The sequence below is a fragment of the Erythrolamprus reginae genome, unplaced genomic scaffold (genome assembly GCF_031021105.1).
Source record: "Erythrolamprus reginae isolate rEryReg1 unplaced genomic scaffold, rEryReg1.hap1 H_3, whole genome shotgun sequence".
Lineage (NCBI taxonomy): Eukaryota > Metazoa > Chordata > Lepidosauria > Squamata > Dipsadidae > Erythrolamprus > Erythrolamprus reginae.
Window position 1 is genome coordinate 1,110,276 of NW_027248484.1, and position 22,135 is coordinate 1,132,410.

The 22,135-nt window shown below is 47.0% G+C and overlaps 1 protein-coding gene across 3 annotated transcripts in view; it reads left to right on the top strand.

Moving 5' to 3' along the window:
- The first annotated feature begins 13,548 nt into the window (after positions 1–13,548).
- LOC139155568 (platelet-derived growth factor subunit A-like) overlaps positions 13,549–22,135 on the top strand; it is a 76,750-nt gene continuing 68,163 nt past the window's right edge. The window contains exons 1-2 of one of the 3 annotated variants that reach the window (XM_070730754.1): positions 13,549–14,303; positions 19,114–19,210. In XM_070730754.1, coding sequence (XP_070586855.1) covers positions 14,247–14,303; positions 19,114–19,210 — 154 coding nt within the window. In that variant the 5' untranslated portion in view covers positions 13,549–14,246. The remainder of the gene's footprint in view (positions 14,304–19,113; positions 19,211–22,135) is intronic. The other 2 variants (XM_070730755.1, XM_070730753.1) reach the window with 2 other exon arrangements.

The following is a 22,135-nucleotide window of genomic DNA, read 5'->3' on the forward strand; positions in this document are numbered from 1 at the left end:
AGTGGGGGACACTCCCCCCCAAATCCTGTGTGATACCATCTGTTGACCTCCTTGAAGTTTATTTTTCGTAAACGTTTTCGAGCCTGAAGAGTGAGGGACAGGCCGCCCTCGGAGGAACGTGGTCACATGAGTTGGAAAACTGCTGCTGAAGGCTTTTACAAATCATGCTGTGCTGTTGTATCCTTGCAAATTGTGCCTTAGTGGTGCAGGTAGGTAGGTATGTAGGTAGGTAGGAAGGAAGGAAGAAAGGAAGGAGAATGAAGAGGAAAAAGAAGAAAAGGAAGGAAGGAAGGAAAGGAAGGAAGGAGAAAGGAGAATGAAGGGGGAGGAAAAAGAAGAAAAGGAAGGAAGAAGAATGAAGAGGAAAGGAAGAAGAAGGGAGGCAAGAAAGAAGGAAGGAAGGAGAAAGGAGAATGAAGGGGGGAGGAAAAAGAAGAAAAGGAAGGAAGAAGAATGAAGAGGAAAGGAAGAAGAAGGGAGGCAGGAAAGAAGGAAGGAAGAAAGGAAAGGAAGGAAGGAGAATGAAGAGGGAAAGAAAAAGAAGAAAAGGGAGGGAGGAAAGAAGGAAGGAAGGAAGAAGAAAGGAGAATGAAGAGGGGAAGAAAAGGAAGAAAAGGCAGAAAAGAGGGAAGGGAGGAAAGGAAGGAAGGAAGGAAGGAGAAAGGAGAATGAAGAGGGAAAGAAAAAGAAGAAAAGGAAGGAGGGAAAGGGAAATGAGGATAAGAGAGGGAGATAAGGATGAGAAGAGAGAGGGAGGAAAAAAGGGAAAGGGAAAGGGAAGGAAGGAAGGAGGGAGGAAGAAAGGAAAGAAGGAAGAATGAAGAAAAGAAGGAAGGAGGGAGATGGGAATGAGAAGAGAGAGGGAGGAAGGAAGGGAAAGGGAAAAGAAAGGAAGGAGCTGCCACAACCTCCGCAGGCAGGCCATTCCACTAGTTGATTGCTCTCACCGTCAGGAAGTTCCTCCTTATTTCCAGGTTGAATCTCTCCTTGGTCAGCTTCCATCCATTATTCCTTTGTCTGGCCTTCTGGTGCTTTGGAAAACAGCCTGAGCCCCCTCAAGTATTGGATGACGGCTCTCATGTATCCCCTGGACCTTCTCTTTGCTAGACTGACCATGCCCAGTTCCTGAAACGCTCTTCGTTCATATGTTATAGTCTCCAGTCCTCTAATCATCCTGGTTGCTCTCTTCTGCACTTCCTCTAGAGTTTCAATGTCCTTTTTTGTAGTTTGGTGACCAAAACTGGATGTGGCACTCTAGGTGCAGTGTAACTATTCCATTGTGTTTAAGACGAGGAGACTTCAGTTCCCCAAAGTCTTAAATAGACTAACAATCCTGGGCCTAGAAAGCCTAGAATGACGGCGCCTAAAACACGATTTGAGTATTGCCCACAAGATCATACGCTGCAACGTCCTACCGGTCAATGACCACTTCAGCTTCAACTGCAACAACACAAGAGCACGCAACAGATTCAAACTTAATACGAACCGCTCCAAACTTGACTGTAAAAAATATGATTTCAACAATCGAGTTATCGAAGCGTGGAACTCATTGCCGGACTCAATTGTGTCAACCCCTAACCCCCAACATTTCTCCCTTAGACTCTCCACGATTGACCTCTCCAGGTTCCTAAGAGGCCAGTAAGGGGCGTACATAAGTGCACTGGTGTGCCTTTCGTCCCCTGTCCAATTGTCTTTCCTTTCTTTCACCTATCATATATATTCTCTTCCTTTCATATATCCTCTCCTCTAAGTTCACTTTTACCCTTATATATATTACCACATGTCTTTTTTTCTTCCTATGTATTTGTGTATTGGACAAATGAATAAATAAATAAATAAAATAAAAAGTCCCCAGGAAAGCTTGCTCCTTCCCTGATCAAAGGAAGGAGAACTGTTTAGTAAATGCAAAGGAGTGGAGGAGCCTTTCCCCATCACGATAAAACTTTCACTAAGGCGAGATGTGTCATAGAGGCCGGAGGAATCAACAGGAGTTGCCAAAGGGAAGATAAATCACCTGGTCCAAAGACAAGAGAATGGCAAGAGGATAAGAGAGAAAGTTTTCTGACTTGGAAGTCCTGAATCTCGCTGGAGAAGAGATCAAAAACTGGGCCATTCTCCAGCCAACATAGGAGGAATGTTGGATTTATCACTCCGGGCAAACTCTGAGAGTCAAAGCTGTAATGATTTGGTTTTCTCTCTCCACATCTGGTCCTTTGAGAACGGGCCCGAAGAACCAACATCGAGTCCAGCATTCTGTGTCCCACAGTGGCCCACCAATTGTCCATGGGGATCTTGAGCAGAAAAAAAAGGCAAGACCCTCCCTTTCCCTGGACCCACAAAAAATGGTACTCAAGGGAATCCTGCCTGCCTCAACGCACATAGAGGTGGCACTTGGACATCCGTTTCAATAACCACCAATACCCTTGGCATCCATGAGTCCATCTAATCCTGCCTTGAAGCTCTCCAGGCTGACAGCTGTCACGGCTTCTTCTGGAAGGGAATCCCATTAACCAAGGACCCTCTGGGTGAAGAAATATTTCCTTTGATTTGTCCTCACTTTCATACCTATGAGCTTTAGGGAGGGCCCCCTTGTCCTAGTATTGTGTGATAGAGAAAAGAATTCTTCTCCATCCACCTTTTCTATCCCATGCCTGATTTTATACCCTTCAATCAAGTCACCCCTTATACGCCGTCTTTCAAGGCTGAAGAGACCAAGGCGTTGCAACCTGGTTTCATAAGGGAGGGGCTCCATTGCGTTGATCATCCTTGTTGCCTTTTTTTTGCACCTTTCCCAGTTCCATTCTATCCTCCTTGAGTTGCAAGGACCAGAACTGTACACAGGACTCCAAGTGTGGTCTCACCAATTTTTCCTCGGAGGAATAAATGTCTCTAATCACCCAGCGCTTATTCCCCCTCCCCTCTACGATAAATGGTTTTTCAAATTCAATTTGGGCGCACGACGCGCAAACGTCAGATAAAAACATTCCTCAAATACACACTGGCGGGGGGAAATGCTATCTGGATGACACCTCAACAGAACAGTGTCTGCTCCAGCGCCTGCCTGCCACCCCCAATCTCTCTTTGCACCATGGAAACCCAAAACTGGCACTCCGGTTCTACGTTGGGCAAATTTTCAACCCAGGCCTGCTCGGCGTAATTGAGCCAACCGGCCAAGGAGAGAAAGAGAGGGAGAGGGAGAGAGGAGGGGGGAGAACCTCTAGCTCAGGTTCGGTGAATTTTGGAGACCCCCCCCCTCAAATCCTACTCCTGGAGGCCCCCCCCCAATCCTGCCCCCTTTCTGGAGTCCCCATGCACCGTTTTGGATGTAGGAATGGATTTATCTATCTATCTATCTATCTATCTATCTATCTATCTATCTATCTATCATTCATTCTTTATTTATTTATTTATTTATTTATTTATTTATTTATTTATTTATTTATTTATTTATTTATTTATTTATTTATTTAGTGAATTTTCATTATAAAGAACATTGTTTTGAATTTTCAAACGTGTGTGTGTCTGAAATTTGTACCTGTGCATTTTGGGGAGGATTCTACCAGAGAGCCCGACAGAACAGGGGTGAGCCAGTATTTGCTGGTTCCCCGAACTACTCAAAATCTCCACTACCGGTTCTCAAAAACCTGCTGGATTTCACTCCTGAAAAACAAGGCAGCTAAAATGATCCATCAGGTTGAATTCTGCTCTTGGAATCACTTGCCTCCCCCCCCCCCCCGCCCGATTTTAAACCATTAGTGTGAGATATATATATATATATATATATTTTCAACCCTCGTTTTGTTTCCAGCCAACATTTCCAGATAAGCTCTTGCCAACAGAGTTCACGTGGGAGAAAATAAACATGAGATGGTGATTAAAAGATTTTCGAGGCCCTCGGGGAACGGGGAGGGCTGTTTTTGTTATCGCCATGACAACCACGGAGGGACCCGGGAGAATGAATTTCGATCTGTCCAAAAGGGTTAGCATGATGATGGGTCGTCCGGTCATCCAGATGTTTAGACTGGGTTTGGCAATTTGGGCCACCTATCGGGTCCTTCCCCTGAGATAGGAAGATGTGGTTGTTTGAAGGTGTTAAAGGGAGAGCAATTTTGCAATTGACTGGTGATGGTTGTGTCAATGCCGGTAGTGTTGAAGTGGTGCTGCAGGCAATAAAATACTATTATGATGGTTGGTTGCCTCATCAATCAAATGTTCAGATTGGATTTGACATTTTGGCCCACCTATGAAATCCTTGTTCCTGTTTGATGGTGTTAAAGCTTAATCTCCTTTTTGCAATTGACTGCTAGTGATTGTGTCAATTGCAATGGCATTTAAGTTGTGCTCTGAACAATAAAAATGCTATTACGATGGTTGGTTGCCTTATCAACCAGATGTTCAGACATTTTTGCCTACCTATGAAATCCTTGTTCCTGTTTGCTGGTGTTAAAGCTCCTTTTTGCAATTGACTGCTAGTGATTGTGTCAATTTCAATGGCATTTAAGTTTGCTCTGAACAATAAAAATGCTATTACGATGGTTGGTTGCCTTATCAACCAGATGTTCAGATTAGATTTGATATTTTTGCCTACCTATGAAATCCTTGTTCCTGTTTGATAGTGTTAAAGGTAAATCTGCTTTTTGCAATTGACTGCTGGTGATTGTGGCAATTGCAATTGCATTCAAGTGGTGCTCCAGACAATAAAATGCTATTACGATGTTTGGTTGCCTTATCAATCAGATGTTCAGACTGGATTTGACATTTTTGCCTACCTATAGACTCCTACATGGGGTAGGCAGATGGGCGTTAAAGATATTGATGTAGGATGTAAGTTGTTCCCAGGAAAGTTGCCTTCTACAATTGACTAATGGTGATTTTGTCAACGCAAATACCATTCAGCTGCTGCTCCAAGTATTTTGGGATTACACTGAGCGCACTGAGTCTGCGGAGAGGGGCGGCATACAAATCTAATAAATTATTATTATTATGTCAGTACAACTCAGCAAACGAGATCACTGTGCTGGATTTCGTATTCCATCACCAGTCGGGCGCTTCCCAAGCACCTAGGACTGCGTGATGTAGCGGCGAATTATGTTTGCCGATCCCAGTAAAGCAGCCTTTTGCAATTGACAGATGGAGATTTTGTCAATTCCAATGGTTTTCAAATGTCCGCTGAGATCCTTTGGTACTGCGCCCAGCGTGCCAAGTACCACTAGGACCACTTATGCCAGAGTCGTTGCAGCTCGATTTTTAGATCTTCATATTTCACTAATTTCTCTAGCTGCTTCTCCTCAATTCTGCTGTCTCCTGGGATTGCGATGTCGATGATCCATACTTTCTTTTTCTCCACGATCACAATGTCTGGTGTGTTATGCTTCAGAATTCGGTCAGTCGGAAGTCGGAAGTCGGAAGTCCCACAGTAGTTTTGCTTGCTCATTTTCGACCACTTTTTCGGGCTTATGATCCCACCAGTTCTTTGCCACTGGTAAATGGTAGTTCCGGCACAAGTTCCAGTGGATCATCTGTGTCACAGCATCATGTCTACACTTTTAGTCAGTCTGTGCGATCTTTTTGCAGCAGCTGAGTATGTGATCGATTGTTTCATCTGTTTCTTTACAGAATCTGCACTTTGGATCGTATTATTATTATTATATTATTATTATTATTATTATTATTAGTTTGTTTTGTCAAGTGTGCATTGGTGGTATGCAAATATATAACAATATTTACATACATGATACTAGTAAAATCAAAACATTAGGACAGGGGACGGTACTTATGCATGCCGCTTACTGACCTCTTAGGGATCAGGAGAGGTCAACAGTGGTCAGTCTAAAGGGTAAAGTTTTGGGGGTTTGATGATGATACTAGGTTTGATGATGATACTACAGAGTCTGGCAGTGAGTTCCATGCATCAACTACTTGATTACTAAAGTCGTATTTCCTGCAGTCGAGTTTAGAGCGGCTTACTTTGAGTTTGTATCTGTTGTGTGTTTGTGTGTCATTGTGGTTGAAGCTGAAGTAGTCGTTGACAGGAAGGACGTTGTAGCACATGATTTTATGGGCCATGCTTAGGTTGTAGGTGACGTAGTTCTAAGCTTTCTAAACCAAGGATTGTAAGTCTAGTTGCGTGGGGTATTCTGTTGCGAGAGGAGGAGTGGAGTAAAGTAGTAGAAAACTACTAATGCTAGTAGAGTATCTCTTGACATTTTCTAGACTTTTCTGGACTTATTGCGGTCCGTCTCACAAACCAGCCAGATGTTCCAACTGGATTTGGCCTTTTTGTCCCTGGGATAGGCCGAAGAGGGAGGTTTGACTGTATATATATTAATAAGAATTATTATGATTTGGGAAGCCGTATGATGTCATCGCCTAGCTCTGGACGCTGGCCTGGTGGGGAGATAACGAAGTGGTAACTGTTTGTCTGCTTGGCCGCTGTCCATTTCTAACCTCTTCTGTCTGGAGGGATGAGCGATCAAACATTTTAATCAGACAGCCCAAGAATCCCTCCCACGAATCTCCCCCTCCTAAAAGAATGTATTTTATCTCCTTTAGAAAAAAAACAACAACCCAACAACAACCAACCACTCACTATTATCATCATCTAAAAGCGAAAATTCTCTTCTCCAGCTGCCTTAAAAACTGCAGGCAGCCGTGTTTCAACCACCAGCATATTTGCCGCCTTATTTTTCTGCTGGAACAGAGACAGACCTCGACTTGTGGCTGCACAATTTCTGCCGCATGAGTCCCAGCGACCGGTCAGATCCCATAGAGTCGGCCTTCTCCAGGTCCCGTCAACTAGACAATGTCGCTTGGCAGGGCCTAGGGGAAGAGCCTTCTCTGTGGTGGCCCCGGCCCTCTGGAATCAGCTCCCCACAGAGATTCGTACTGCCCCCACCCTCCTCGCCTTTCGTAAGAATCATCTATGCCGCCAGGCTTGGGGCGATTAGATCTTGGCCCCCTGGCTGACGAATGTATTGAAAGTATTCTATTCTAATATTCTATTCTATTGTATTCTATTCTATTCCATTCCATTCTATTCTAATATTCTACTCGACTCTACTCAAATCCATTCCACTCCTCTATTCTATTCTATTCTATTCTACTCTACTCTACTCTATATTCTATTCTAATATTCTAGTCTATTGTATTCTATTCTATTCCATTCCCTCCCATTCTATTCTAATATTCTACTCTACTCTACTCTACTCCACTACATTCCTCTATTCTATTCTATTCTATTCTATTCTACCCCTGTATTTGCAGGCTTTTGCTGGCAGGAGGAAAAAAAAAGCTGTGATTTCAAACCTCGGTTCACACACGCAACTATCCACATCCCTGGGAGCTTGGCACAACCGAAGGACGGGATGGGTACATCGCTGCGAAGGTCCAATTCTAAATTAAGAGGTGTGGAGTTTGTAGCTGCCTGGCCTCACTTGCTCTCTGCCCTTTCCACTGTCGCTGCTCCAAAGCACTTCTGAGTGTGCACAACCCATCTCCCTTAACGCCCTCAAAAGCAGCGCCACAGAATTAGACCCATTTTATGGAGGAAAACGTTCGGAAAGGGACCAGTTTGGGTTGAGTGGTTAAAGCAGTGGTTCTCAATCTGGGGGTCGGGACCCTTTTGCAGGGGTGTGTGTGTGTGTCGAATGACTGTTTCACAGAAGTCTCCTAAGACAAATTTCCCCTGGTGTTAGGAACTAAAGCTTCTATTCTGGTGCCTTGGAACCTATTTTTACAATCCGACCAATCAGGCATTTACAGTGGGGACGCCCCTCTGACCTTCCTGCCAATCAGCTTCAAGCTCCATTGGGAGAATTGGCGCTAGACTGATGGTTGGGAGTCACCACAACATGAGGAACTGCATTAAGGGGTTGCGGCATTAGAAAAGTTGGGAACCACTGGGTTAAACCATCAGACCAGAAACCAGGAAATTGTGAATTCTAGTTCTTTCTTAATCATGGAAGCCACCAGGAGAAGATGAGTTCTAGTCCCAGTTTAAGCTAGTTAGAGACATAGAAGATTGACAGCAGAAAAAGACCTCCTGGTCCATCTAGTCTGTCTGTCTGTCTTTCTTTCTTTCTTTCTTTCTTTCTTTCTTTCTTTCTTTCTTTCTTTCTTTATCTATCTATCTATCATTCATTCATTCATTCATTCATTCATTCATTTATTTATTAGATTTGTATGCCGCCCCTCTCCGTAGACTCGGGGCGGCTCACAGCAAACAATAGAACAATTCACGACAAATCTAATAAATTTAAAAAGCATCAAGAAACCCCATTATTAAACCAGACATACACACAGACATACCATACATAAATTGTATAGGCCCAGGGGAAGGGGGAATGCCTCAATTCCCCCATGCCCGATGGCAGAGGTGAGTTTTAAGGAGTTTACGGAAGGCAAGGAGGGTGGGGGCAGTTCTAATCTCTGGGGGGAGCTGGTTCCAGGGAGTCAGGGCCACCACAGAGAAGGCTCTTCCCCTGGGACCCGCCAGACGACATTGTTTAGTCAACGGGACCTGGAGAAAGCCAACTCTGTGGGACCTAATTGGTCGCTGGGATTCGTGCGGCAGAAGGCGGTCCCGGAGATATTCTGGTCCGATGCCATGAAGGGCTTTATAGGTCATAACCAACACTTTGAATTGTGACTGGAAATTGATCAGCAACCAATGCCGGCAACCATTATATTATTTCCTGTATTTTATCTTAGGATGGTGCATCTTATACTCTGAAAAACACAACAAATGGACAGTTGTATGCCAGGATTCCATCGCTCACCTGTGCAGGTTAAATGCAAAGGTAGCCATTCAATTGGCCTTGGGCTCTTTAATCGGGCCTCGAAAGACAAAAGCGTCTCATGGGTTACCAAATAAAAATCCATTTACGTGTACAAGGGAAAAAACCAAAATTAAATAAATAAGAACTGTGTCCTGAAAACCAAGATGCCGTGGATATTGGAGACAGTATCCAAAGATTAATTTTTAACAAGGACCGCGGTAAGTTTTTGGCTCCTGAGACGGAGAAGGAGAGGCGCGAATCAATAGGAGGTGGGATTAATATGTAACTGAAGAATAAGGCAATTGACTGAATTTCGTTGGCCCAGATCCAATCGCCCCTAAGATAGATCGAAATCCAAGGAGCTCCAGGTGACGTCAGATCCCAAATTTGAGAGGCCTCAAGAGGGAGAGAAATATTTCTCCTTTCCTATCCTGTAGATTGCACGGATTTGGACCATGACTTATAACAGTTCGTTTAGTGACTTTTCAAAAGTTACGACGGCGCTTAAAGCTGCCTCCTTCCTCCACAGAGGGATGGGGAGGAACACCCTTGAAAATGTCCAAAGATACTTCACCAGAAGAGCCCTTCACTCCTCCACTTGAAACAGAATCCCCTACGGGACCAGACTTTCAATCCTGGGCCTAGAAAGTTTAGAACTAAGACGCCTTAAACAAGATCTAAGTATTGCCCACAAGATCATATGCCGCAACATCCTGCCTGTCGGCGACTACTTCAGCTTCAGCCACAACAACACAAGAGCACACAACAGATTTAAACTTAATATTAACCGCTCCAAACTTGACTGTAAAAAATATGACTTCAGTAACCGAGTTGTCGAAGCGTGGAACTCATTACCGGACTCCGTAGTGTCATCCCCAAACCCCCAACACTTTACCCTTAGATTATCCATGGATGACCTATCCCCATTCCTAAGAAGTCAGTAAGCGGCGAGTACAAGTGCACTAGAGTGCCTTCCGTCCCCTGTCCTATTGCTCTCCTATATCTCCTATACCTTTCCTCTATTCCTATATCTCTTCTTCTATTCTTTCATTCATATGTTCTATTACTATACCTTCTTTTCTCTTCTTTCTTAGATATATTTTACTATGAGTATCTCCTCTATAACCTTCATCATGTATTTTACTATGTGTATATAGATATATACACACACTAAACCCCGCATTGTGTATTGGACAAAATGAATGAATGAATGAACAAACAAACAAACAAACAAACAAACAAACAAACAAACAACAAACAAATAAATAAATGGAAGATGGGTGGAGGGAGGGAGCCATTTCAGGCAACCTGGTTTGTTGTTTTCTTTTAAAGTCAAAACTTTCCGATCTTAGAAACGGACTGTTCCGACCTGCGAAGTTCGAAGTTCGAAGTTCCAAACGGGACACACACACACACACACACACACACACACACACGTTTTGCTTCGAGATCAAAGCCCGCCGATTCTTCATCGCTGCTGTTCAGGTTTCTTTATTCTTTTTTTAAAGGAGCGAATAAAACAAACAAGTCCCAGAGACTGTTGACCTCCCCAAGACGTGGGGCTGTAGACTGGGGCAACACCCCCACTGCAGGGCTCCAGAAACTGTTTGCGACACCTTCATTTCTCTAGCCCAGTGTTATCCAACCTTGGCAACTTGAAGATATTTGGACTTCAATTCCCAGAATTCCCAAGCCAGCAAATGCTGGCTGCGGAATTCTGGGAGTTGAAGTCCAAATATCTTCAAGTTGCCAAGGTTGGGAAACACTGGGCTAGCCATGTGTTTCTCCTGCCCTTCAACCTTGCAAAGCCTCCATCTGTCTCTACCTAAAGAAGTCTATTTTAAAGTAGGAGTAGGAGAGGGAGAGGAAGAAAAATTAGCCGGGGTGGCGCAGCAGGTAGAGTGCAGTACTGCAGGACCCTGAAGCTGACTGTAGATGTGTAGGTCAGCGGTTCAAATCTCATCACCGGATCAAGGTTGACTCAGCCTTCCATCCTTCCGAGGTGGGTCAAATGAAGACCCGGATTGTGGGGGCAATAGGCTGGCTCTGTTTTTAAAAAGTGCTATTGCTGACATGTTGTAAGCTGCCCTGAGTCTAAGGAGAAGGAGGAGGAGAAGCAGAGGAAGAGGAAGAAGAGGAAGAAAAGGAAGAAGAGGAGAAAGAGGAAGAAGAGGAAGGAGAAGGAGGGGAAGAAAAAGAAGCAGAAGAGGAAGAGGAGAAGGGGAAGGAGGAGAAGAAGGAGAAGAAGAAAAGAAATAGAGGAAGAAGGAGGAGGAGAGGAAGAAGAGGAAGAGGAGAAGGGGAAGAAGGAGAAGAAGAAGAAGAGAAGAAAAAGAAAAAGAAGGAGAAGAAGAGGAGAAAAAGGAGGAGAAGAAGAAAAAGAAGGAGAGAAGAAAATGAAAATGAAAAAGAAGGAGGAGAAGAGAAGAAAAAGGAGACGGAGGAAGAAGAGAAGAATAAGGAGACGGAGGAGAAGAAAAAGAAGAAGAGAAGAAAAATAAAAAGGAGAGAAGAAAAAGGAGGAGGAGGAGAGGAAGAGGAAGGAGGAGGAGGCGGCAGCGAGGGCGGCAACGGAGGGGGGAACCCAGAGGACGTCTCCTCCTCTCCCCCCGCCCCCCCCCCGCATCTTTCCAGCTCGATCCTTCCTCAATCCTGCAACCTGGCTGCCTTTCCTCCGCAGAATAGCTGCGCCCTGCGCCAGGTGTCCTCCGCAGCCCGGCGCGACCCACGCGTGGCCTGGAGAGCGCGCGTGAGAAAGCAGCCCTTCCTCCCAACCTCAGCCCCCCCGTGGGAAAATAGAGTTCCTCCCCACTCGCCACCCACCCACCCGAGTCTGCCCGCCAAGTGCCGCCTCCTCCGGGTAACCATGGCGCTTCCCTCCTCCGCCTGGATAAGCAGCAGGTGGGCTCTTTCAAAGGGGGCGCAGCCGGCCCAGCCCAGCCCACCCCACCTCCTCCCCCCGCGGAGAGGCGGCTGCTCCCTTTCGCCGCCGGGGCTGCGGAGGAACGCGGGTCCGGGAGGAGGAGGAGGAGAGAAGTGGGTGGGTGGCGGAGGAACGCTAAGGGGCGCCTCTCTCTCTCTCTGTTCCACCCCCGCCCCTTGACGCAGGGCACCCCAAAAGTAGTTCGGTCACTTGGCAAGGCGCGCGCCTTCCTCTCCCCTCGCCCGCCCTTCCCAGGAGCTCTTCTCTTTGGGCGGGGGGGGGGGGGGGCTTTGGCTGCCACTTGGTGCAGCGCCCGGGGGCGTGTGTGTTTCTCTCTCTCTCTCTCTCCATCCATCTCTATCTTTCTCTCTTTTTAAAATTCCCTGCATCCTTCTCTCCCTCCCCCTCCCTCCCCCTCCTTTTCTCTCTCTGTCTCTCTTTCCTTTTAAATTATCTGCATCCTTCTCTCTCTCCCTTTAAATTTCCGGCATCCTTCTCTATCTCTCCCTTTAAATTCCCTGCGTCCTTCTCCCACCCTCTGTGTATCTCTCTCCCTTTAAATTCCCTGCGTCCTTCTCCCACCCTCTGTGTATCTCTCTCCCTTTAAATTCCCTGCATCCTTCTCTCTCCCTCCCTCCCTCCCTCTCCCTCTGTCTCTCTCCCTTTAAATTCCCTGCATCCTTCTCCCTCTCCCTCCCTCTGTCTCTTTCCTTTTAAATTCCCTGCATCCTTCTCTCTCCCTCCCTCTTTTTTGCTTTTCTTCCGTCTTCTTCGCCACAACCCGCGACGCCTGGCGCGCCGGGCTGCGTTTGCAGCAAACCCCACACGCCTCGCTCGCGCTGGGAGCCGAGCAGGGTGGAGCGTGCCCGGGGCGGAGGGAAGGAAGGAAAGAAGGAAGGAAGGAAGGAAGGAGGCGCCTCGCTTGGGACAGGAGGAGGGCGCCTCACCACCCTATGGCGCCGCGCCTCCCCTCCTCCCGGGAATCTCTCCAGCGCATCTTCCTCCTTCTCCACTTTCCCCTCCGCCCCGAAATCTCCTCCCCCCCCCCGATGCCCTCCGCCTGCCCCCTCGCCCCCCATTCCCCAGAGGACCCACCCCTTGTTTGCGCGATTCCCCCGTCTCCCAAACCCCCGCCCCCCAAAAAACCGTGCCAAGCCTTTGCAGCAGCAGCTAAAACGAAAGACTGGGTGGTGGTGATTGGGGGCGGGGGGGGGGGGAGGGAAAGGGAGTGAAAGTGAACCCGAGCCGCTTTCGCTTTCCGCAGCCTCCGCGTTCGAGCCCGGCCGCCCTTTGATCTCAAAGCCTCTCGGTTTCTGCAAAAAAGAAAAATCTCTCTCTATATATATACATAAAAATAAAAATATGTACAAAATATAAAACGCGGGTGCCAAGCGGAGAACCGCTGCTCTCTCCCCCCCCCCCCCCACGCCGCCACCCTCTTCTCTCGCGCGGCCGCGCTGGGGAGGAAGAAGAAGAAGGTGATGAGGAGGAGGAGGAGGAGGAAGAAAGAAGGCTGGTAGATCACCTGACGGTCCTTTCTGGAAAAATAAAATTCCCTCGCCTAGGCCGAGGGGGAAAAGGGAAAGGCTGCAGTGCGGCCTCTCGGCTTCTATTTCTCTCTCTCGCATCCCTTCTTCCTCCCCTCCTTTTGTGTGTGTGTGTGTGTTTTGGGGAGGGGGCGATTAATAACCCTACGAGCTTCTCCTCTTCCCCGGCTTCTCTTTCCCCTTCGCCGCTGCGCTTTGCCGCCTGCTGCTCCGGGTGGGTTGGGTGGGTCGGTGGGTTGGGTGTTTGGAAGGGGTGGGGAGAGAGAGAGACAGGGAGGAGGGAGGGGTGGGTGGGGGGATCGGGAGGAGAGGAGGGACTGGGAACTCTTCGCCCGCCTGGGAAAGGGCGAGCGGCTCGCAGACAGGTGATGGACGCCGGGCAGGCTCGCGCCTCCTCCTCCTCCTCTTCTCCTCCTCGCCTTTCACTTCGTCGCCATCCCGGCCAAGATGTAGACCCTGCCCGCTTGCCCAGAAAATAAACCCCCGAAAAAGCAGCAACAGAAGAAGCGGAGGAAGCGCGCCGGTGGCACCTTGGGAAGGAAAAGGGGGTGAAAAAAAAAGGAGAAACAGTCCCGGGCGCCCGGCTTCAACCTTTCCTTCCACCGCCCTCGATTTTTTATTTTCCTGGCTTCGCAAAGCGGGGAGGGGGAGAAAGGCGCCTAGAGACCAACCCCGCCACCCCACCGCTCCCCGGCTTCTCCCCTCTGCAAGGAGGACCCCCCCCTCTCCGGAACCAGCCGCCGAGAGACCGTTCCGATGCCTTAAGGAATTAAGGAGGAGACCCCCATTGCCCGGAGCTCGTGCCGGAGGACAACTGCCCTCCCCCCTCCCGCGCCGTCCTCCTCCTCCTCCTCCCCCCTCCGCCCAGCGCCGGTGGTGGCTCCCTCGCCCCCCCCCCCTGAGGGATGGTTGTTATTTTCCCAGCCCAAGGAGGCGGGGGGGTGCGCCTCCTCCGCTGCACCGTTGAGTCCTGTGGCCGGTTACAGTGATGAGCCCGCAATGAGGATCAGCGCAGCGTTTTGGGTTATAGCCTTTTGCTCCCTCGTGTTGGCGGAGGTAAGTGCACACCTGGGCAAACCTGGAGGACTTGGGGGGGGGAAGGGAGAGAGTGGGGGGGAAAGGAAAGGGAAAGGAGAGGAAAGGGAAAGGGAAGGAAGGAAAGGGGAGGAAAAAAGAGGAAGGAAAGGAAAGAAGGGAAGGAGAAAGGAAAGGAGAAAAGGAAAGGGAAAGGGAAGGAAAGGGAAAGGAAAGAAGGGAAGGGAAGGAGAAAGGAAAGGAGGGAAGAAGGAAAGGAAAGAGGGTGGGAGGAAAAAGGAGGAAGGAAGGAAGAAAGGAAAAAAAGAGAGAAAGGAAAGGAGGGGAAAGGGAAAAGGGAAGGGGAAAGAAGGAAGGAAAGAAAGAAGGAAGGAAGGGCAGAAGACCCCCCTCCCCTTTTAAAATATCCAACTGCTTCCAAAACCAAATATATATTCATTTTGCATGTTTGGTATTCCTCCTGCTTTCCTTCCCCCTTCTCCCACTTCCTCTCTCGACCTGCTTCTACCGTTCACCTGCATCCCCAACCCCCGTGCGAGGGGTTTGCCTTCACCTTGGACCCTCCGGGTGGAAAGAAGGGGGGGGGCTTCCTTCCCCCTTCCCCAGATTTTACCCCAACACCGGAGGGGTAGCGTGGGGCAAGGCAAACCCTCCCTCGCGCGGCTAAACTATCATTCCCACTCCCACCCATTCCCCCACAAAAACCCAGCGTGGTCTCTCTTCCGCGTCCGCTACTCCCCCCCCCCGGACGTAGTAGCTACGATTCCCCAGCCCGTCCCTTCACCCTGCCTCGCGGTCCCCTCTCTGGCGCGCGTGCAGACGTGCAAAAGGAAGGGTGGAAGGGACTCTCGGGTCTGTGATTTTTGCGCGTGGGTTCCCCCCCTCTCCTTCTCCCAACGCCAACGCCGGCCTGGCATGGAGAGAGAGAGAGGGGGGGGGTAGGGTGGGGAAGTCGAGGAAACAACAAACCACGAGTAGGCTTCTATAGTAAGCCAGCTTCCTGCTCCTTGGAGAAACTAACCACGAAATGGCTAAAACAGGAGAAGGGAGCGAGTTCCAGCTGCAGCGTTGCAACCGCGTGTTTAAACCGCCCCCCCTTCTCTGAAAATTCACTTTATAAGGTTATCCGCATGGATTTGGGTGTTGTGTATGTAGGTCTGTGTAAAAAAAAAAAGACCCAACTCTGGTTCCCCAGCTTGACTCTGGCACGTTTTGCTTAGAAGTTAAAAGACTTTGGAAAGGGGCTTGTTTCCAACACCACCCGGGCTCCGCGTTCAGACGACTCGCTGACTCTCCAGGGGGGGTTTCTTCCACTAAAAAAAGGGATTCCGAGTTTGCCTCCTCCAGGAATTGGAGGGGAGGCACGGCGAAGGAGAATCCCAGTTAGTTTTTCCAGGACCTAACTGGGTTGAAGGGGGGGCAGCGCGCGGCCCGTGCGCTCTCTGGCGAGCTCTGTAGCTCGGCGCGTTTGCAAAGGGTAGAAACTGGGTTTAGTTTGTTTAGGAAGCTGGTTTGTGGGCCGCGTGGCCGCGAACGCAGTCCTTTTGGGGTCTAATCTCAGCTTTGTGTGTGGTGGGATTTCCCTCCCACCCATTGCTTCCTCTTCGCCTACCCACTCCCCAAATTGGAATAGAATAGAATTTTTATTGGCCAAGTGTGATTGGACACACAAGGAATTTGTCTTGGTGCATATGCTCTCAGTGTACATAAAAGAAAATACAGATGTGTCAAGATACATGTGGTACAACACTTAATGATTGTCATAGGGGTCAAATAAGCTAGGAAGAAACATTAATACAAATCTTAGGATACAAGCAACAAGTTACAGTCATAAATGGGAGGAAATGGGTGATAGGAATGGTGAGAAAAACTAGTAGAAATAGAAGTGCAGACAGTGAAAAGTCTGACAGTGTTGAGGAATTATTTGTTTAGTAGAGTGATGGTGTTCAGGAAAAAAACTGTTCTTGTGTCTAGTTGTCTTGGTGTGCAGGGCTCTGCACACCAAGACAACTAGGGAATTGGGAATTGTTTCTGGTAGCTGCCACGGAGCGTGGGAATTCCAGGGCCCAAAAGGAAGGGAATGTATTTTGAAGCGGGCTGAGTTTGCTGGCTCTTAAGGAGGGGGCTGGGTAACATTAAACACGAGGTGGTTTGTGTGTTTTGTGTGTGTGTGTTGATTTTCAACCTGTAGGATCCGGGCCCTTTTAGAGCGCGGCCCATCCACCTCTCTACTCAGGGAAAAATTTTGGAGAATAGTGTAAAGCCAGAGCCAGGATTTTTTTTTTTTTTTTTAAAAACTATTTGCAGGCTGAAACTTTTATTATTATTTTTTTTTTGCACGTTTCCTGCTATTGAAAAAAAAATAGAAAAAAGAGAAGTTGCCTTGGGTCAAAGCTCTCCTAAGGCTGGGCAATTAAACAACAGCAACAATGGGACAACGGAGGGGGAGGGAGGAAAGTTCTGGGTTATTTTATCCCGGTTTGTGGAAAACGAGGCCTGTGAAGTCCAGGGATTTTTATTTTATTTTTAGATAAGCTGGAAAAGAGGGTTTGCTGCCTCTTTTTTGGAAGGGCGGGGGTGAGTGGGGAGTGAGAGGAGGAAACAACCTGTGGAATGGTGCTGTGGCATATTTCAACTTGATTTCTCTTTCTCCTCTCTCTCTCCTTTTCTCTCCTCTCTTTTTCTCCTCTGTCTTTCTCCTTCTCTCTCTCTCTCCTTTTCTCTCCTTTCTCTCTCTCTTTCTCCTCTCTCTCTCCTTTTCTCTCCTCTTTTTCCTCTCTCTCTCTTTCTCTTTCTCCTTTTCTCTCTCCTTTTCTCTTCTCTTTCTCCTCTCTCTCCTCTTCTCCCTGCTTTTCTCTTCTGTCTTTCCTTTTCTCCTTTCTCTTTCTCCTCTCTCTTTCTCCCCTCTGTCTCCTCTCTCTCTCTCCTTTTCACTCCTTTCTCTCTCTCTCTTTCTTTCTCTTTCTCTCTCCTTTTCTCTTCTCTTTCTCCTCTCTCTTTCTCCTCTCTCTGTCTTTCTCTTCTGTCTTTCCTTTTCTCCTTTCTCTTTCTCCTCTCTCTCCCCTTTCTCTCTCCTTTTCTCTCCTCTCTCTCTTTCTCTTACTCCTCTAACTTTCTCCTCTCTCTTTCCTCTCTCTCCTCTCTCTCTTTCTCCTCCTCCTCCCTTTCCTTTTCTCTCCTCTTCCTCTCTTTCTCCTCCTCTCTCCCTCACCCTCTTCCCCTCTCCCCTCTCTCTCCTTCCCTCTTTTCCCTCACTCTCCCCCTCCCTGCCCCCTCTCTCATTCCCTCCCTGTCCCTCTCCCTTTCCCCCTCCCCCTTTCTCTCTCTCTCTCAGTCCCTCTCTCTCATACTTCTAGGAAGGCAGATTTCAGATACTGAACTTCAGGACAAGCCCTCTCTTAGTAAAGGAGATAGTTTTGTAATTGTAAGGGGCGTCTTCCCATACAGCCCCCTCCCCCTGATATTATGGATGGTCTTAAAGCACTGCCTGCTCCATTTTTTTTCTTTAAACCCCCCCCCCCTTATCTCTAGCCTTTCCCAAAGATTTGAGCCAGCGTGCTAATCCCTCCTTCCCAGAGACCAGCCCCCAACACACGATAAAGAGGGGGGGGGAGAGAAATAAACGAAAAGGACAGAATTTTCTCATATCACAGTCTGGGGGGGAGGTGGAAGAGGAGGAGGAGGAACTAAGGTTAATGTTGGTTGACTACAGACTGTTGTAAAGCATTTTTTAAAAAACACACACACACAAAAAAAAACCTGCAGCCCCTCCTTCCTCCATTGTTCCTGAGCACCTGGATGGGGGTGGAAGCTGGGGGCCGGTCCCACTTCAGAGGGGATCCAGATCCGCTCCAGATCCGCTCCAGAGGGGATTTGAAAAAAGGCTGGATGGAAATTTGAATGGCGAGAGATCAAGATCTGGTCCAGAGGGTGATCTGGAGGAAGACTCACTTGGAGATCTCCAGATTTTGATTGACTTGGGATCTGCTCTGGAGCTGATTTGGTGGCAGACTCAGTAGAGATCTGGTGATCTGAACTGACTAGAGAGACCAAGATCTGGTCCAGAGAAAGAATCACTAGAAATCTGGTAATTTGATTGGCTAGAGATCAAGATGTGGTCCAGAGGGCGATCTGGAGAAAGACTCACTAGAGATCTGGTGATCTGAACTGACTATAGAGATCAAGATCTGGTCCCGAGGGTGATTTGGAGAAAGAATCCCTAGAGATCTGGTGATTTGGCTAGTTTAAGAAATCAAGATCTAGTCCAGAGGGTGATTTGGAGAAAGAATCACTAGAGATCTGGTGATTTAACTAGCTTAAGAAATCAAGATCTAGTCCAGAGGGTGATTTGGAGACAGAATCACTAGAGATCTGGTGATTTAACTAGCTTAAGAGATCAAGATCTAGTCCAGAGGGTGATTTGGAGAAAGAATCACTAGATATCTAATGATTTGATTGGCTAGAGAACAAGATCTGATCCAGAGGGTGATCTGGAGAAAGACTCACTAGAGATCTGGTGATCTGAACTGACTATAGAGATCAATATCTGGTCCTGAGGGTGATTTGGAGAAAGAATCCCTAGAGATCTGGTGATTTGGCTAGTTTAAGAAATCAAGATCTAGTCCAGAGGGTGATTTGGAGAAAGAATCTCTAGAGATCTGGTGATTTAACTAGGTTAAGAAATCAAGATACGGCCCAGAGGGTGATTTGGAGAAAGACTCCCTAGAGATCCTACTTGACCAGGGATCTGCTACGGGTGTGTGTGTGAGATCTGGGTGGGAAGCTGACTAACCTGGGGGGCCTTCGCTCTCTTTCTCTTCTCTTTCCCAAGGAAGCAGAGATCCCTCAGGAGCTGATCGAAAGACTGGCTCACAGCGAGATCCACAGCATAAGGGATTTGCAGCGTCTCCTGGAAATTGATTCCGTAGGTAAATTATTCCCTTGCATTTCTTCCTATATCCCAACCAAAGCCCACCTGTTGTCATGTTGTGTGTGTGTGTGTGTGTTGGGGGTGGTTACCAAAGAAAGGGTGGGCTCTCTTCTTGGCAAATGGCTTTGCAAAGAGCCAGTTTTAGAAATGCAAAAAAGTCCAGGCCTGCTGGTTGGGGAGGGGCAGGGAGAAAGTCCACAATGGATTGGGGAAGGAGGGAGAAAAGGGGGGTTTAGGAGGAGAGGCTGAGTTTGCCCCCTCCCCAACTTCCCAAGCCACCAGAAAATTATTTATTTACTTATTTATTAATTTTCTACGCCGCCTTTCTCCTGAGACTCCAGGCAGCTTACAACAAAACAAATGCATAATATGCAAGAAACCTAACATTTAAAACTCTAAAAAGAAAAAAATTAATTCTAAAAACATGTAAAAAGTCTCACTTAATTCATATTCTAAAATCCCAATTCATTTGGCTTGTTCCCTCCCATCCGCCCAGGACTGTGGTGCAATATTCCCTTATTCCATTATTCACCCAGGGGTTCCAAAGCTTGACTCCAGAAATTGTGGGTGCTCCAACACTGGAGGTTTTAAAGAAGAGATTGGACAGCCGTTTGCACGAATCCCAGCGACCGGTTAGGTCCCACAGAGTTGGCCTTCTCCGGGTCCCGTCAACTAAGCAATGTCGTTTGGCGGGACCCAGAAGAAGAGCCTTCTCTGTGGCGGCCCTGACCCTCTGGAACCAGGTCCCCCCCAGATATCAGAGTTGCCCCCACCCTCCTTGCCTTTCGCAAGCTCCTTAAAACCCACCTCTGTCATCAGGCATGGGGGAATTTAAATTTCCCTTCCCCCTAGGCTTATAGAATTTATACATGGTATGCTTGTATGTATGAGTGGTTCTTTAAATTGGGGTTTTTAAGATTGTTTTTAATATTAGATTTCTTTACATTGTCTTTTTATATTGTTGTTAGCCGCCCCGAGTCTTCGGAGAGGGGCGGCATACAAATCTAATAAATACAAATACAAATTCAAATGCCTGAAATTGGTATTGGGTTTCATGCTTGAGCCTGGAGTGGGGTGGGGGGTTGGACTAGAAGACCTCCAAGGTCTCTTCTCACTCTGTACTTCTGTTATGATTCTGCTTAGCGGTTCAGTGGGACCTGTTTCTGAGTAAACATGAGTAGAATTACACTGTTGCATTGTTTGATGAATGCCAAGTGGAGGTGTCCAACCAACATTGCACTGAAATTGACTTGCCCTGTTGAAATTGACTTGCCCTGTTGAAATTGACTTGCCCTATTGAATTGACTTGCCCTGTTGAAATTGACTTGCCCTATTGAATTGACTTGCCCTGTTGAAATTGACTTGCCCTATTGAATTGACTTGCCCTGTTGAAATTGACTTGCCCTATTGAATTGACTTGCCCTGTTGAAATTGACTTGCCCTATTGAATTGACTTGCCCTGTTGAAATTGACTTGCCCTATTGAATTGACTTGCCCTGTTTAAATTGACTTGCCCTATTGAATTGACTTGCCCTGTTGAAATTGACTGCCCTATTGTTACTGAGTTACCATTTTGCATTGACTTGCCTTATTGAAATTGACTTGCCCTGTTGACACTGAGTTGCCCTGTTGACATTGAATTGACCTATTGAAATTGACTTGCCCTGTTGAAATTGACTTGCCCTGTTGACATTGAGTTGCCCTATTGAATTGAATTGACCTATTGAAATTGACTTACCCTGCTTACATTGACCTGACCTGTTTACATTGAGTTGCCCTATTGAAATTGACTTGCCCTGTTGACATTGCCAGGCCTTTTGAGTTGCCCTATTGAAATTGAGTTGCCCTATTGAATTGACTTGCCCTAGTGAAATTGACTTGTCCTGTTGACATTGAGTTGCCCTGTTGACATTGAGTTGCCCTATTGAATTGAATTGACCTATTGAAATTGACTTGCCCTGCTTACATTGATTTGACCTGTTGACATTGATTTGTCCTATTAAATTGACCTGACCAATTGAAATTGACTTGTTGTGCTTACATTGACCTGACCTATTTACATTGAGTTGCCCTATTGAATTGACTTGCCCTATTGAAATTGACTTGCCCTGTTGACATTGACTTGACCTGTTGACATTGACAGGCCTTTTGACACTGCCCTATTGAAATTGACTTGCCCTATTGAATTGACTTGCCCTGTTGGCATTGAGTTGCCCTGTTGAATTGAGTTGCTGTATTGAAATTGACTTCCCCTATTGACTTGTATTTTATGCTATGAGAAATCTAATCTACAGCTCTGCAAAATAGATGTGTCTTAAATTTGCTCTGGTCCTACAGTTTGGGGGAGAGAGGAAGTCATTAAGTGTCAGCATCATTCCCCCAAAATAGGTGACATTTATTTGATGGGATGTGCCTCTTAAAATACAGGAGGGTGGCATTTATTGTTGCTGCTACTTCTGTTGTTGTTGTTGTTGTTGTTATTATTATTATTATTATTATTATTATTATTATTATATCCGAAACTGCCTCCCAAGATTATATCTCCAGCCCCAAAACATTATTTATTTATTTATTTATTTATTTATTTTGTCCAATACACAATACATATTGAGCAGAATAGACATGAAGTATTACATATAAAGAAAAGATATGAAAATAGAGGAGAAGATATATGAAAGGAAGAAAAGATACGTGATATATGGGATAAGGGGAGACAATTGGACAGGGGATGAAAGGCACACTGGTGCACTTATGTACGCCCCTTACTGACCTCTTAGGAACCTGGAGAGGTCAATCGTGGAGAGTCTAAGGGAGAAATGTTGGGGGTTAGGGGTTGACACTACTGAGTCCGGTAATGAGTTCCACGCTGCGACAACTCGATTGCTAAAGTCATATTTTTTTACAGTCAAGCTTGGAGCGATTA